Raw genomic sequence first — 14,948 nt, 5'->3', positions numbered from 1 at the left:
GGATGCCTCCGGCCTCGACGTGTCCTCGGGCATCGGCGTGCGTCGGGGAGGCCGGACAGGCCTGTGCCTCCTCCCTGCTGCCCGGCCCCTTCTCCCCTCTCCGTGGGCAGCAGCCTGCTCGCGGGCTGCCCGGTTCGTCGCTGCACCCGCTTGGCGCCCGCGGTCCTGGTTGCGGGGTGTGACYGCCCAGCGACGGGCTCTGTTATGTTCTCCAGTGCCATGGAGCGTCGCGTGAGCATGTGGCTTCCTCTTTTTATGCTTAAGTGGTGGAGCTGAGACGTTCGYGGCAATTTTAGGACAGGATTAAGATTTCTCTTTGATTGCTTTTTAATCACCGTAATAACAGTAATGAAAGCAGTGAGTGGAATTGATGGGAAAGTGCTGAGATCTGTTCTCTGGTGAACTCCCATGTGTTCCCCCCATAAACGAGGAGGATTTACTGGCTTCTAGAACGAATTGGTGGTATCCTGCCTATTCAGGAACAACTCTCAGCAATGTCTGTGTAAAAAAGTTGGCAAGCAGTATCTTGGAGAAGAAATACTCCAGGCGTCCCCTAGAAAGCCCTTTGCCTTAGAGACCTTTAGTGTATGTGGGGTAGATAAATAAATCTTGCTTCCCTCTGTTCTTATCCCCAGAGAGTTCACCTGTATAACTGCTCTTTTAGGCAGCTATCAGGGCTACCTCTACACCTGTCTGCCCAAATCAGCATCTTAAGGAGCCCATGCAGGACCTAGTCTCCCCCTCCGAGGCAAGCCWGTATATGCCAGAATATTTAAGATGTGCAGCCTTGGAAGTTTGTATCCCCAAAGGGTGGAARTGTGTGTGGTGGCGGTGGTGGGACTTGGCAGTGCACAGAACCAGCCTCCTAGTTAAACCTGGGTCCGGGCTGGGGCAGACCAGTGCCCTCAGCTCAGYTGGTCTCCTCGCAGCCTGGTCACCACCAGGCTGATTTTAGGAGCTTGTACCTAAGTAAAACAATATGTTCCCCCAGTGAGYGCTAGCAAGGTTCATGTCTGGAGTGGGAGGCACTTGGTTCATGAATAATGTTTGACATGTTTCTATAAGTGCCTGGTATGGGGAAGGACACTTGTGGCACTAGTGTTTGGGAACTGGTCCAGGGGGAGGTTTGACCCATACCCTCAAGAATGTGGGAGTTTTCACCCAGATGATGTGGCCTTATACAAAATATCCAGAAATCAGTCAAAACAACCCTCTAGAAGCTGCAAGAATTTTTTTTTCAGCCCCCCCTGCTTATATAAGGAATATTTTTAAGAGAGCTTAAACTCATTGAGACCATTGCAAAAACATATAGAGAAACCTAGGCATTTTTGTCAGACATGGAGCTTTCTCCTTTATTTCTGCAGTATGTGTTGTACATGTGAAGGGCCTCATTTACATCACTGTAGTCATGTCCTGCCTGAGAATCTGGAATTCTTCTTGGTTTGCTGATCAAGGCTAATATGATAAAACAGTTCATGCAAAATACACTTCAAAGCCATGCTGCTGATTTCCCAGGACCTGTGAAGTGCAGCAGGGCTAGGAACTGCGCCCAATCCCTAACTCTTCTGTATGCAGTGGGGCAAAGGGCTGCGGCAAACCCAGCAGAGCTGGCTGAAGGAAAGGGAGGCCTGGAGGCACTCTCAGRCTAAAGGAAATCGAGAGTAGCCCCATTCATGTTGCTGGAGTTTACCAGGGTGAAAAAATCATGTGTGTAAGATCTGAATGAGGCCCTAAAAGTAAGGAGGAGAAGGGGGGAAAATGGGTCTAAAGTAGTGGGGATTGTGGAGACAGTGCMAGGCAGAGATGGGCAGGGAACAGACAGAAGGGAAAGGGGACACTCAGTTCTTCAGTCCTGTCACATTTGCAGARCCATAGGACACTGGTGTGCAGTTCAGACCTGAGGTGTCACTGCTGCAGAGCTGTTTAGGACAGGGAAGAAGGGTGGGTATTTTTAAAATCCAAGATTTGCAGGAGGAGGAGGAGGGGTCATGGCCACATGTTAGAAAGTAAGAAAGAAGAGGTGGAAGACTTTTACTGAAACAGAAGGAACCCAAGTGATTACAGGAGGTCTGCTCAGGCAAAGAGGAAGAAAGGAAGAAGGGGGGGGGGAAAAAGGGAGATTTGTGTGTGGTGATGGGGGAAAGAAGACCTGGGACAAATCTACTTTTTCTCTATTAGYTGTCTTTGCTCCCAACCAGTACCTCTCTGCTGTATCCTTCCAACGTTTGTCCTCTCACATGTGTCATGATGCCTGTGTGTTCTGGATCCAGGGGCTTGAATTTCCCCTTCTTCCTTCCTCTTCACTTAGTTGGAGCAGCTACTGATTATGTGCAGTGGGCTTATTTTCTCCTTTCTCTCTCTCAAACCCTTCAGTGCATTTCCTAGCAAGTCTGTCCTTTATCCCATTTCTTCTTTCTTCCTGTCCTTCCCCCAATGTGCTATTCCCTTCCCCTCCAGCCTTTTTTTTTTTATTAATATAAAATAGGTGGCATTTCAAGTATTTTGGAGCAACCATCTTTCAGCCTCAGAAGTCTGGTCTGAGGTGTTGCATTAAAAAGCAGCAAGTATCTTTGCACAGGGATTAACAAGCAAGTAATTTTCAAGGAGCGATAGATGTGACCTTTCTCAGCCAGGTGTTGCAAGCATTTGRGGGTAGGAAAGGCAGGGGGAAGCCATTCCAAGAAAGGCTGGAATAGAACAAACCCAGAAAAGTTGCTATCAGGTTCTGTTTTTCTTCTCTACAGCTGCTTATCACTGTTTCAGGGCTCTGATCCTACAATGGGCCGTTTGCTCCTATTGATTAGGCAGGAAAGGGGTTTTTGCAGTGTGGAACCTAACCTCTCAGCTTGGTCCAAGGGGAAAGGAAAATAATCTCAGTGAGATGATGGAAAATTTAACCAGCTCTGCCTCATTTGCACCTAGGGTGCTGATACGATTCTTCTATCCAGGGGACAAAGAGGAAATATTATCCTGAGCAAACATGTGTAGTACTAATTCCCATTGCAGAAGAAAAATACCTGAACCAATTTCATTTTATGTTTGGGGAGGGGGAGAAGAAACCCAACACCTGTGGCATCTAATCAATCTTCTACTAGTAGGATGGATTTTCTTTTTATTTTTTTAATTTGAAAAGGTGGCTAGAGGGATACTTTAATGAGATAGAAGGCATCTCTGCCATCCTCTAGCAGCTGGCCTAGAGCTGTAGCAGCTCAAAATAGGTCCTGTTTGCTGGCTTTTTGGTAGCCAGGCTGAGGAGAGCTGAGCTGACGAAGGGCCCTGAGGAAAAGTGCCACCACCAGAAGCTGGCTGGGGGAGTCTGCAAGCATCTCCGGGAGGGGCCAGAGCTGGAGCATCTCTCAGCAAGAGCTGCTCATCCCACTCAGAGGCAGAGCTGGGTGACGGGGTAGAGAGGCGCAGCAAGAGCTTAGCCTGGTGCTGCTCCCAGTGATGGGGTTGTCTCTGTTCCAGGAAGACCTTTGAGCCCCCCAGCCTGGTACCCTTCACCAGGACTTAATGACTATGGTCATACAAACACAGTCAGGAGAACAGGGCAACTGGTCATAACTCAGGGAAAGGCATGGGTGCAACCCAAGCGTACCTGCTTCCCAGGAGAAGCAGAGCAGCCAGCTCTGAAGAGGCAAAGGGAAGAGCGTTGACAGAGTGGGAATAAAGAGGTGACAGCAGAGCATGGGGTTATGTTGTTAAGGTCTGCAGAGCTTTCAAGGGGAAATCCCATATTGATTAGGGTTTGGAAAAAGTCCTTGTATTCCCTTCTGCACCTTCCCTCTCCCTGGCAGAGATTAGAGCAGCAAGGTTAATATAGTAGCAAGTACATCCATGAAAATCTGCAGCTGAGTCTTCACTCCAAGTGCTGCCAGCTCTTGCCTACATCTTCAGGAATCAAGGTGCCTCGTTGGAAGTTGCTCCATTGCCTTTGTTCACGTAAAAGGGGCGGTAATGTGACTGCAATGGAGAATTTGCAGCATTTAAGTTTGACCCATCTTCTTTTCTCACTGCTTATACTTCACCCTCCTAGATAGCCCAGCCATACCAACACCAGTTTTACCAGCTTAAGTCCTTCCTCTTTCAGAGCAGCACCATCTCATCTCACTGGTGCTGGAGTTATCAAATGCAAATGGTGGGGCTTTTTTAATTTACACACCTGCTTTGCATGAACTTCATTCCTAAACCAAATGAATCTGTGCATTGAGTAAAATCTCAGACTATCACTCATGGTTTGATGGGAGGTTTCTGGAGGAATGCCACCTTTATTTCTATGCTTCTGTTTGTGTCTTGTAATTGCTTGCTAACCTGAGAGCTCAGCCTATGGGAGTATTCATGCTTAAAGCCACGCACAGTGTGTGAGTGATCAACTAGGTCACACAGTATTTGTCTGTGCTTTCTGGTTGGAGAGTCAAAAACCGTCGTGCGTGCGTGGACATTCTTGCACAGTGGTGTGTTTATTCTCACCTCCACATGTTGCAGGGAGGTTTCCATATGAAAAAAGGGCCCAGTTCTAAATGTTTGTGTAAACAGAAGCATAAGTGGAGGAGAGACAAGGGCAGAGCCTAAAGGAATGGCCATTTTTCTGTCCCTCTGTCTATTTGCCACAGTCCCTAGTTGTATTGCTTCTCAGCATGACCTACCCTAAGATTTTTACTCTTATCTGTACTGTGACAAATAAGCAACTCATGGCAAAGGTGCATTGTACACAATAGTGTTGGCTTGGAAAAACTTCAAAATGCAATGGTCAATTTATCAGTTAACTGTGCTAGTTGATTGCACAGTTGTTCAGGGCAAAATCTTTATCCTAGATCCACCTAGACTGAGGCAGTCAACCAAGTCCTCCTTTGATCTTTGCTGGCCCTGGAAGSGCAGGCCTTTTTGCTTGCAGATTAACCTCTATTGCTGCTTGTAAGCAACTGGCAAATGTGCTGATTTAGACACTGCCCTTGAAGAGCACCTAAGTACCCGGAAACAGTAAAGATGAGAATGTGCTTAAACCAGTGAAGAGATAAACTAGGCAATCAAGAGCAACCTTCATTTGGCAATATCTGACCTGTCTTGGGTTTAAGCCACTGTGCAAGTCTTTTCAAGGAGGGAGAGACCTCACAAGTCCATGCTGGTCCATCTTGGTGAATTACTAGTTAATACAAGACATGGCAGGAGGYTGGAAGCATGGGCAGAGCAAAGTCAACCTGTCTTGCTGCTCAGCATCACCTCCCAGTACTCCTGCTCAGTGTTCCCTTTTGTTGAAATTCTTTTCATTTGATGGCTTCAATTTCCAATATAATTAAGAGATGGAAGAAGGGTGCTTCATTTTAAGRAACTCCCTGTGGGCTTTGAAGACATTCCTCCTTAAGTAATGTAGCTCTTTTTGAAAATTTGTATTTACAAATCTTTTAGAATGTATATTACTTTAATACATATTWAAGCCTATGTTAACAGCTAGATTATTGGCCCAATAGACCATAAAATAGCTGGCAGAGCTGCTGCTGTCCAGAGCATGTATATCTATTTTGGGACTTTTTAATGCTTATATTTATCAAATTAATTGTTAAGTTCAGGGCTATCTAGTGAATATAGATTATAAAGATAACACAGCCCCTACAAGTGCCTACACAGGCATTCAACTCTTGGAGGAGCCTTTTAAATTTAGCAGAGACATACAGCTGCAACGCTTCGGCAGCTGCTTTGTTACTGTTGTTTGCTCTGTTTTCTTCCTCCGGTGTGTGAATGCTGGTTATTGTTGACCTTCTCTCACTTACAAGTCTTATTTCTAGGGAACAATAATCTTTTGCAAATGTATAAAGAGAATTCAAAAATGATTTCATCTGCAGAGATGGGGGCAAACACTCTAAGACCTTAATTCAGATCTTGCAAGATCTTAATGCATAACAGTGTGAATGGACATTAAGAAAAAATGGATGAACTTAGTGAATGTTTATATGGCTATGCATTAACTGTTTGTTAACCTTAAATATTTAAGAATATAAGACATAATATATCATTGCCAGATGCCTCCTGTAATGCACTGTTACTTATTTTGCAGTATTAGTGCWCAGTGAGTGACTTAGGAGTTCTGGAGGTTTATGGCCACAGTCTGACCTCTCATCTTTGATACTGTGTCTGCCTGCTGTAGGAGGTGATCAGTGAGACGCTTATATGGTTGCCTGTGATGTCATTTCCATACTCTATGCTTTCTAGCTCTCGCTGRCTACTGTGAGTATAAGATACCAATGCGAGGAACAGGAGTCCTGTAGATACTGGAGTGGCTGTTGTAGTATTTGTATAGCTTTTAAAAGTGCTGGGTCAAATTCTAGACCAGGACAGAATCTTTCTAAAATGTCATTTAAAAATATTGGTTATTCCTACTGYGAGGAATTTTACTCTAGATCTAGACTTTAAGTTTTATATCTCTAGATTCAGTGAACTACACAAAAAATAACAAACTTCTGACTTAAAGCTTTCGGTTTGCCATTTTCAAAGGATCCCAGCCCTAGCCTCTGGAGTCTCAGGTATCCCTTGGACAGGTATTTATCTTGCTGAAGCAGTGCACATACTTTTATATTGGGGTATATTTCTTACCAATACAGACTGCTTGGAGGATTTCCATGTCTGTGGCGTCACCTTTGCAGACTGATGTCTCACTATCGAAGGATAAGCTGTGATAACATAAAACAGACTGTTACAGATGAGTCCATGACACCATTCCGGTCTCCCCTTGCAAGYATCAAGATAAGTAGCAGGACTGGAAGTGTCACATAGTTAATACTGCCTTGCTTAACATTGAAATGCAGCCATTTTGGGGGTGGGACACAACAGGAGTCACAATGATGYTTATTCTGCCACCTGATCAGTTAGGAAAAGGGAGTGAAGAAGGTCTGTCTAATTAAAATGACTGGGGAATGTAGGGAGGTGGAATGCAATCTGTCAAATTAAATTTAGGCCAAGTACCGTACTAAGCATTCTGACTCCTGTAAACAATACTATAGGCTATTTAATTAGTATGAAGAGCCAAGGCCTGGGTTTCATGTCAGAATTGAATGACACTACCTCTGGCAGTGTAATAATCCCTAACCTCCTTCTACTGYACCAACTCAGTTCTGATTAAGAACTAGTATCAGCCCTGTTGTATCACAACCAGTTGCAGCACTATCAGGCAATGGACAGTAGGGATACTGTCTCCCATCTTTGAATTAATCGGGCCTGACTGCTCAGCAGGAGGTGATACTCTTAGATTCCACCTTGGGTGCCCTTGAACTACTAAGAGGATTAGGAGACAGAACAGGGGATCCTGGTTCAGATGAAGGCAGTGCGTATGTTAAGCTTTTTGCTCAGTGACTATTATTCTCTTAGGATGATAGCTGTTTTAAAACACTGATGAAGTTAGAGGGGTAAAAAAGGCCATGAATATAATTTCCTAGTGTCCTTCTCTTCCCAGTCYCTAAGGATCTAAAACTCTTATTTCTACCCAGTAAAAACAAAATGGAAAAAAAAAAAACCTTCAACTCTTCACTAGATATAACTACATTCTTTAGTAAAGCCCTGCTGCAGTGGCTCAGCAGAGAAGGTTGCTTATCTAAACACGTACATGTAACCAAGAGATTGACAGCCAAGACAGGAGATACAGGGTCTGCTCCAGGCCTCCTCAAGGGGAGTGAGAAGAACAGGATTAAATGCCTTATCACCTAAGGAAGGGGGAAAACTAAATGCCTAGTACCGGTCTTGGTGAAGAGGCTCCCATCAGACTGCTTACTGAAGTCACCAGGCGAGTTCTGTCCCATCGAGGAGAACTGAAAAGGCAGCTTAGTACCGTTGCCTACTGAAAGATAGAAGAGTTTGCGTTACTCCAGTGCTGTGTGCTGCAGGGGGCAAGTCTGAGCATTTCACAAAACACCCTGTAAAACTACATTCAAGTTGGGGGGGAATGGGGACTAATTGCTCTGCATCCTTTCTGTTACTGAGAAAAGGCAGATCCTAGCAGTCGGTCATGAGGTCCCATTTAGTCAGTGTGTGAGGAGTGAGTGAGTGTGAAGAGATCTTCGTGCTCCAGGCAGGCAGGGAGGAGCCTTACTCTCATGAGACCCAGTGTGCAGGTGTGACTGAAGAACAGCAGCGTCCTCACAGGCAAATTGCATCTCTAGAAACTGGAATAATGAGGCAAAACTACACAACCACCCGAGCTCCCTTGCCTCCAAGCAGTTGAGGCCTTATTCAAAGCCCAGTGAAATTAAAGCAGAGCTTTCCCTCCTGGCCTCCTTGGGGTCAGGCCCTAGCTGCCAAAATGAATCTAAGAGCAGAAGCGATGATGAGGAGACAGCCCTGCCTGTGGCATGAAGAGCAGGAATGGTTTAGGTGTGGCTGTGAGTCACGAGAGCATCCTGGGTAGAGTGGCCGTGGATGCTTATAGTCTGCTTCTGAATGAAAGGAAAGGCAGGACCCTCTGAGCAAGAGTGAAGCAGAGGAAGACAAGGTGGGCAAGAGAAAGGAAGGTGGAGATCTAGGAGAAAAAGGCCTGGCTCACTGCTGCTGGTTCTCTGTACGCTACTGTGAAACACGCCCTGCCCATTTTGCTAGGTGCTGTACAGACAGTGACCATAGGGCAGGCCATATGCTAGCAAGCTTACAAACTAACTGAAAGGTGTGTGCAGGAAGAGGAGCAGCCTTTTGTTTCTGAGACTGACTGGGGGGATTTGGAGTCAGCTCCTGACTCTGCCGCAGCCTCCATGAATCATTTTGGACATGTTCGTGGAGGAGCTCCTGTTGGTTCCAGTTGGTTAGGCATCTCAGTACCCTTACAAACTGACGCTCCATCTGTATTTCACATCTTCTTTCACTGCCTAAACAGTGAGGACCAGGGGTACCTAATGCACCTATATATGCAGCACCTAGTGCAGCAAGACCCTGTTTTGGGATGTATGCACTGGTGCTGATTACCCAGCTAAGAGATGGTTCAAACACTGAGACAGTGATTGACAGGTGACAGGACAGCTGAGAGGGGAAGCAGAAAAGATTGGTTAGGCAGCTAGGAAGCTGTGGCACGGTGGGGGGTTAGATCCTTTCAAACTGAAGGTAGAATTACCCGTACCAAGTGTTTCCTCAGTCGTTTGGAAGGAGGAAAATTCCCATGACCGTGGGTTGAAACTGGCTGTAAAACAAGAGCATCCAGTTCAGCAATTGGCTCCTGATGAGCTGGCTCTAAGGCCTGTGCCTGGTATTGCTCTATTAAACAGTCCCCATCGAACTGGAAGCAGCCCAGACCCAGGAATCCGGTCCAGGGAGTAGAGGAAAGTCTGTTCTTTTTCCTATGGGTTCTAGGGGATGGTAAATAGATTTTTCTCATATAGGGAACAAAACTCTCACTACCACAGAGCTGTCTTTAGCTACATAAAATTGCCAACTCAAGCTTGTCTACTCAACATGACTACTTTGCAAAGAGACCTGCAGGCAGAGGCTTGAATTTAGAGCACAAGAGACAAATAGGGGAACATTTCTTGCTCATGCACACATTGTCTCAGCCACTGTGACAGSCATGTGCTCCAGGGTTTCACTGGGACATCATGCTGTGATGCAGACTACTGCTCTTGGACCCCTTTTGTGAGACATCAGGCTCCTAGAAGAGCGAGAAAGAGATGAATACTTTGAACTGTTTTGCTGCCATCCTGTGGACTGCTTTTCTGTTTAAGCAGTGTTGTTCCCTCTACCTGTTTATGTGCTGAGTCCATTCTACTCCTCATCCAATGGCTTGCAAATGCACAATACAGTATCTCCAACCTCTTTCTGGCTTTGGCCAAACTGTTTGCAATATCAGGAGGAGAAAGCTTAGTGGAAGAGAACAGAAGGGTGTGTAGAGTGGTTGAACAGATTGCTCCTTCCTCACTTATACAGCATTTGAAGCCTTTTATGTCTCCTCTCTATTATGTCATCTCTGCAGACAGATGCTCTGTGATATTGTCCTTTAGGAAAAGAGCAGGCGAAGACTCCTTGAATGTAAGCAGGGATTAAAAAGCTATACTGCTAGCTCAAATGCAGGCAGCGTCTTAGTATGGGTCACTGCAATTAGCACAGAGCACTACCTGGGTGTAGGGGTCCTCTTTCCTTCTATCCTATGAAATTACTTGAGAGAGATAGAATCAGAAGCAATGCTGGGCCTCTACCTGACTCATTGATAGAACACAGAAAGCTCTAGAGGGTTAAATGATGATGGGTGTATTGCATTGTTTGGTTAATAATCCTGTACCAGCCAGCATGCAAGCTAAGTGGGTCAGGTCTCCTGTTTTCATGCTGACTCATTCTGTTCCCAGAGTCTTATTAATGTGGCTTCAGCAGCTGGTTCCTTTTTATCAAAGCATTTCCATAAGGAATCATTCTTGAGCCCTCACCCTGGTGGAGAACCCAGCTCTATTCAATCTCCATTTCAGCAGGGACTTTGTGTGCAACTATGTGTTTAATTTTTTTGGACAAAGCAGCTTGACTGATTGCAAATATGGAATATGAGTAGCTTTGGAAAGAAACATGTCTCTTTGTACTCTGGAGAATGTAGATGTATAGGTGGAACTCCCCCAATATTTGTTTTTTCAAAAGCCCATTGCAGGAAGCAATGGGCCACTCAGCTGGAAGCCAGTGTACAGTGCTGACAAGCATCTGTAGCTGACTGCATCCAGCAAGGGAAGCAAGCAAAGTGTTCCCACYGGCTCCAATTAATAGTACTAAATAATAAACCCTATATCCCATAGTTGTAGTTGAAGCCCTGTATCTCTTGGGAAGACCCTCGAGAGCTCTGGATGCCTGCTCCCATCTTGGAGCCAGGAATTTCCTGCGCCGTGGCTTCTGCAGCAGATCCTCCAGASAGGAGGACAGTGATTCGTTCTTCCCCCAGCCCAGGGAAATGGCAGCTGCATTCAAGAGCTGCGGGCAGCTCGGCTGTGCCATGCTCCTGCTTGGCCGCACAGGACTCACCCTCCCCTCGCTGCCTCAGTTTCTAGCTGAGCCCTGGATGTGTAGAGGAGCTGTGATAACAGAGCAGTATCTTTCACCACAGTCCTCCCATCACACACGCACATACGTACACACGCACATACGTACACACGCACATACGTACACACGCACATACGTACACACGCACATACGTACACACGCACATACGTACACACACAACCCTTCAAGTGCCCTCTGGGCCATTTCCACCTGAGCCCAAAGCCCCGTGTTCTGGGTAGAGATGGGTTCAGCCAACGTGATATAGAACCAACTTTCAACCATCCCTCAAGGTTGCAAACGGTTTAGGATGCAGAGCTTGGCTTGTGGTCTCTCTCTAGAATCAGTAGTGCTGCTTAGCAGAACATGTGTTTCCCTGACAGCACAGAGCCTGTAAAAATCCTGCAGCAGCTGGAGTGTAACAGCAGTTCTCACCATCCGGGCAGCATTTGGATACAGGCTTCATCTGAAACAAACCTACCACATGCGAAATGCCCCTYGGCAGTCCCTGATTAAGAGACTATTCCTTGACGCAATAGACCATCAGGAAATAGTCGTGTTAAAGCCTCGCTGACGCTGAGCCTTGAATGTGCCCTCTGCCCCTGGAACCTGCTGCAGGTAGGGGCTGATAATAGAGGGGGGGAGGACAAGTCCTGAAGGCAAAGGGGAAATCCAGACAGAGCTCAGTGTTGGCRTCTGGGTTGTCAGCTAGCACTAAACCCCACCAACAGAGCAGCCAGTGTCGCACTTCAGAGAAGCCCTTAGGGAAGTGCTGCTGCTAATTGCCAGCAGCAGGCTGGTACCCCTCACCMTGCCCACCATCTGGCTCCACAGAACAGCAGCTGTAAACACCTGGCAAACCCAAGCCTTGCTCACTGGGGAACAGAAGAAATTTGGTTACATATTTTGYGTTCCCCTTCCTGTTCTTAGGATTCTACAGGTGTTGCTGTGCCTGGACCTTTACTACTCCATGCTTCTTACTTTGGAGGTCTTGTCACTTGCTTAGAAATAGAGAGCAACTGCCATTTTACAGCTGAATGGGTTGAAAACAGCCAAAGGCTCATCCTGTAGCGTTCATGTAACAATTGGGCCATAAGCAAATCAGTACGGCTCTTTTTATCAGCATTAGAGCTCAGAAAAGAACGCAGGAGTCCCAGACTCCTGCTTCTTTCGGATGCATCTCTTCTTACCCTTTCCATGCAGGAAAAAAAGAAAAAAACATTTTCTGGTGAAAGTAAAATCCTAATGCAGAGTGAGCCTAGTGTAGCTTTCACACTTGATAGCCCATGAGGTAAGCTGCTGTTGGAGAATAACACTTACTTCAACCTGGTAACACATGTTAAAACTATGCTATTTTCACAAGCTTTACTCTTGCAAGAGCTCAGTTGCTCCAGCTGTCTCTTAGATATACACAGAATTAAAAACCCATGCAGTCTTGTTAGAGATGAAAAAGCAAAAACTCCTCAATCCTTATAGGCTGAGGAGAAGACCTGGTATGAACAATTGCAGGTGGACTGATCTTTGTCCAGTCCATGGGAACAACATGAAATATATGAGGGAAAGCAAACTATGGGACAAAGCATTGGTGAACTTTCTTTTCTATGCTGTGTTTGGAGGAAAGTTGACTGTCATTAGGCTGCCATACCTTTGGGAGACAGGAACATAGAAAATCTCTTCAAGTTGTCCGGCTGGTTCCACTCGTAGTTGTTCATCATGTACCGGTGGTCACCTGAAGGAGCAGAGCAGAGCATGAGCTAGAGGTGACACTGAAAGGGACCTTGAGTTTAGGTGCTTTGGGAAGGATGGAGGTGGTAAAGGGGATAACAGACTGGCATTACTTCCTCAAGCATTGTGCCCTTTGAAAACAAGTTTCTCTATTTTTGTAATTTCTCTGTAGGAATCACTGGTTGTGAGGTAGAACAGTGCTGTAGCTGCCCAGAGATGCAGCCTGGGGAAAAATGGAAAGCTCTCTTGGGGGCATATCATACAGGTGAAGCATTGAGAGTGAGGAATCACAATTCAGTTGACCTAGAGAAAAATATACACTGAAAGAAAATGCAGTGGATCTGCAGGCCATTAAAGGTGATGCAAAGAGTTTTGCATTTAGTGCTATAAAGCTCCAATTTGAACCCCAAAAGAAAATCACTTCAGAGAGGTGCCTTGTCATCTGTTTACTTTATTGATCACAGTGAAAGTAGGGTCTGTGATATGAAGGCTTATCCGGTATGCCTTATGGACTCAAAGTTCTAAGTTGCAACCTAACTATTTGTAAAATATTTTGATGCTAGAAGAGAAACTATCTTCTCCTGCAGTCAGAAAGACTGACTGAAAAGCAGAGGTGTCACCAGCATTGTCCTGGAGGCTCAGCAGAAGTGAAAGGCTGAAATTTCAGTTTTGGTGCCAAGAGGTAGCTTTGSCCATAAAGCAGAAAGCTAAACGACAAAGTGTGAGGAATCCTGGGCCCTTGTCAAAGAGGAGCCAGTGCAGCTAATATAAACCTCCTTTCTAGCAGCAGAAGCCTTGGGCTGTGCAGGACTGGGGTTGAGGCATATTAAATGACTGGGATGAAGGATGCTCAAACTGCTGCTTAACTCTTCTCTAGTTGGCAACCCCAGGGCTAACATTTTTAGCTATTCATGCATCTCAGCCAGCTGAGGAAATAGCACAGCAAACAGCTAACAAAGTGGTCAAACCAACTGCCCTTCTATAYACTCTCTATGCTATCTGCTCTATGCTATCTGCTGAAAATCTATARGGAGACTTTGGAGCTGACACACTTTCCTGCCAAAAAACTGCTATGTGGCTAAAACTGGAAACTTGAACCCACTTCAAAAGCAGTGGTCTCAGTTTGGCTTTTTTTTGTGCATTTAACATGTGCACAAAGCTGGCTTTGAACCATCAGATCTTGAACTGCAGGTGTTACAAAGCTCAAGAAAGTCAGAATGTTAGGATGGCTCAACAGGGTGGTTTGTTCTATTTTTAAAGAAAGATAGAGGCTAAATCTGAGTTGCAAACAGCTCTAGTTTCCTGGGACCAGGAGGTTTGGGTCTGGCTTTATTCAAAATGAATGAAACGTACCCTTGTACCAGGCTTTACACAGACTCCTGCGTTTGTTTTTCCTGAGACCAGTCTGCAGGAAATGAGTCCTGTTAATTCAGTTGCTCATAAAATACTTTCTTTTAGGGCCTCAGGTGTTATATGAACCTTCTATGGCTCTCTGCAAGGGGTTAAATTTGGTCCCCGTGTTTGGCTAGTTCCATTGTTTTATCCTCAAGTCAATGAACCAACTTTTAGGTTATTTCTCGAAGTTACTTCGATGACATTCCCTAAATGTTCTCTGATTATTTGCCTCCTTGCCACGTTATTAAGCAGGTAGCTGTTATGACAGCTAAAAGCAAGTAGATTCCCTTTGGAGTCTTCTATTAAGCAGGTTTCATTCTATTAATATTTCTTCCTGGGAAGTTTTTTACACTGGAAGATCAAGCTGATTGCAAATGAATTTGTTCCAGTGACTCAGGGGGAGTCTGARTTAATTAAATCCATTAAGTAATTGTGGAGTTATTTCCTTGCAGCTACTAGATGCAGAGTGATGTCTTCTTTCAAGTGTAACTGGTTTAAAAAAATGGAGAGATCTAAAGTTTGAGACTTGCCTTAAATAATATTTGCCAACTGAGTGGATGCCACTGTTATTCTCATTAGGTGGACTGTAAGCTGCGTCCATTAAATCCCTAGCAAAGTTTCCGAAAATGCCCAGGTTTTGGTTGTGTTGCCCTGCTCAGAAATTCTTAAACCCTTGAATCCCACCAATTTCAAGCACCTTTGAGGATCTTTGGCATCAGTAACTTGGAGGGGAACCTAACTAACAGATCAAGATCAGGAAGAGTTCAGTCTTCATCCAGAGCTGCCATAACTGGGCACGTGCATACTCTCGGGCTGTGCGAATTGCCACAGAAACTGTGTTTGCTTCTGCG

The 14,948-nt window shown here is 45.4% G+C and overlaps 1 protein-coding gene across 2 annotated transcripts in view; it reads right to left on the bottom strand.

Moving 5' to 3' along the window:
- Positions 1 to 3,189: 3,189 nt before the first annotated feature.
- Positions 3,190 to 14,948, bottom strand: part of TRIM29 (tripartite motif containing 29) — a 23,532-nt gene continuing 11,773 nt past the window's right edge. Inside the window, exons 5-9 of one of the 2 annotated variants that reach the window (XM_085316845.1) lie at positions 12,623 to 12,706; positions 9,092 to 9,151; positions 7,724 to 7,822; positions 6,589 to 6,665; positions 3,190 to 3,963 (exon numbers count right to left, since the gene is read on the bottom strand). In XM_085316845.1, the coding sequence (XP_085172971.1) occupies positions 3,901 to 3,963; positions 6,589 to 6,665; positions 7,724 to 7,822; positions 9,092 to 9,151; positions 12,623 to 12,706 (383 nt within the window). In that variant the 3' untranslated portion in view covers positions 3,190 to 3,900. Of the gene's footprint in view, positions 3,964 to 6,588; positions 6,666 to 7,723; positions 7,826 to 9,091; positions 9,152 to 12,622; positions 12,707 to 14,948 lie in introns of both variants that reach the window. The other variant, XM_085316846.1, reaches the window with a different exon arrangement.

Source organism: Rhea americana, unplaced genomic scaffold, assembly GCF_003343005.1.
Source record: "Rhea americana isolate MKP2758 unplaced genomic scaffold, rheAme1 scaffold_48, whole genome shotgun sequence".
Classification (NCBI taxonomy): domain Eukaryota; kingdom Metazoa; phylum Chordata; class Aves; order Rheiformes; family Rheidae; genus Rhea; species Rhea americana.
Note: the sequence above shows the minus strand (reverse complement) of the source record. Positions and strands in the feature narration are given on the sequence as shown.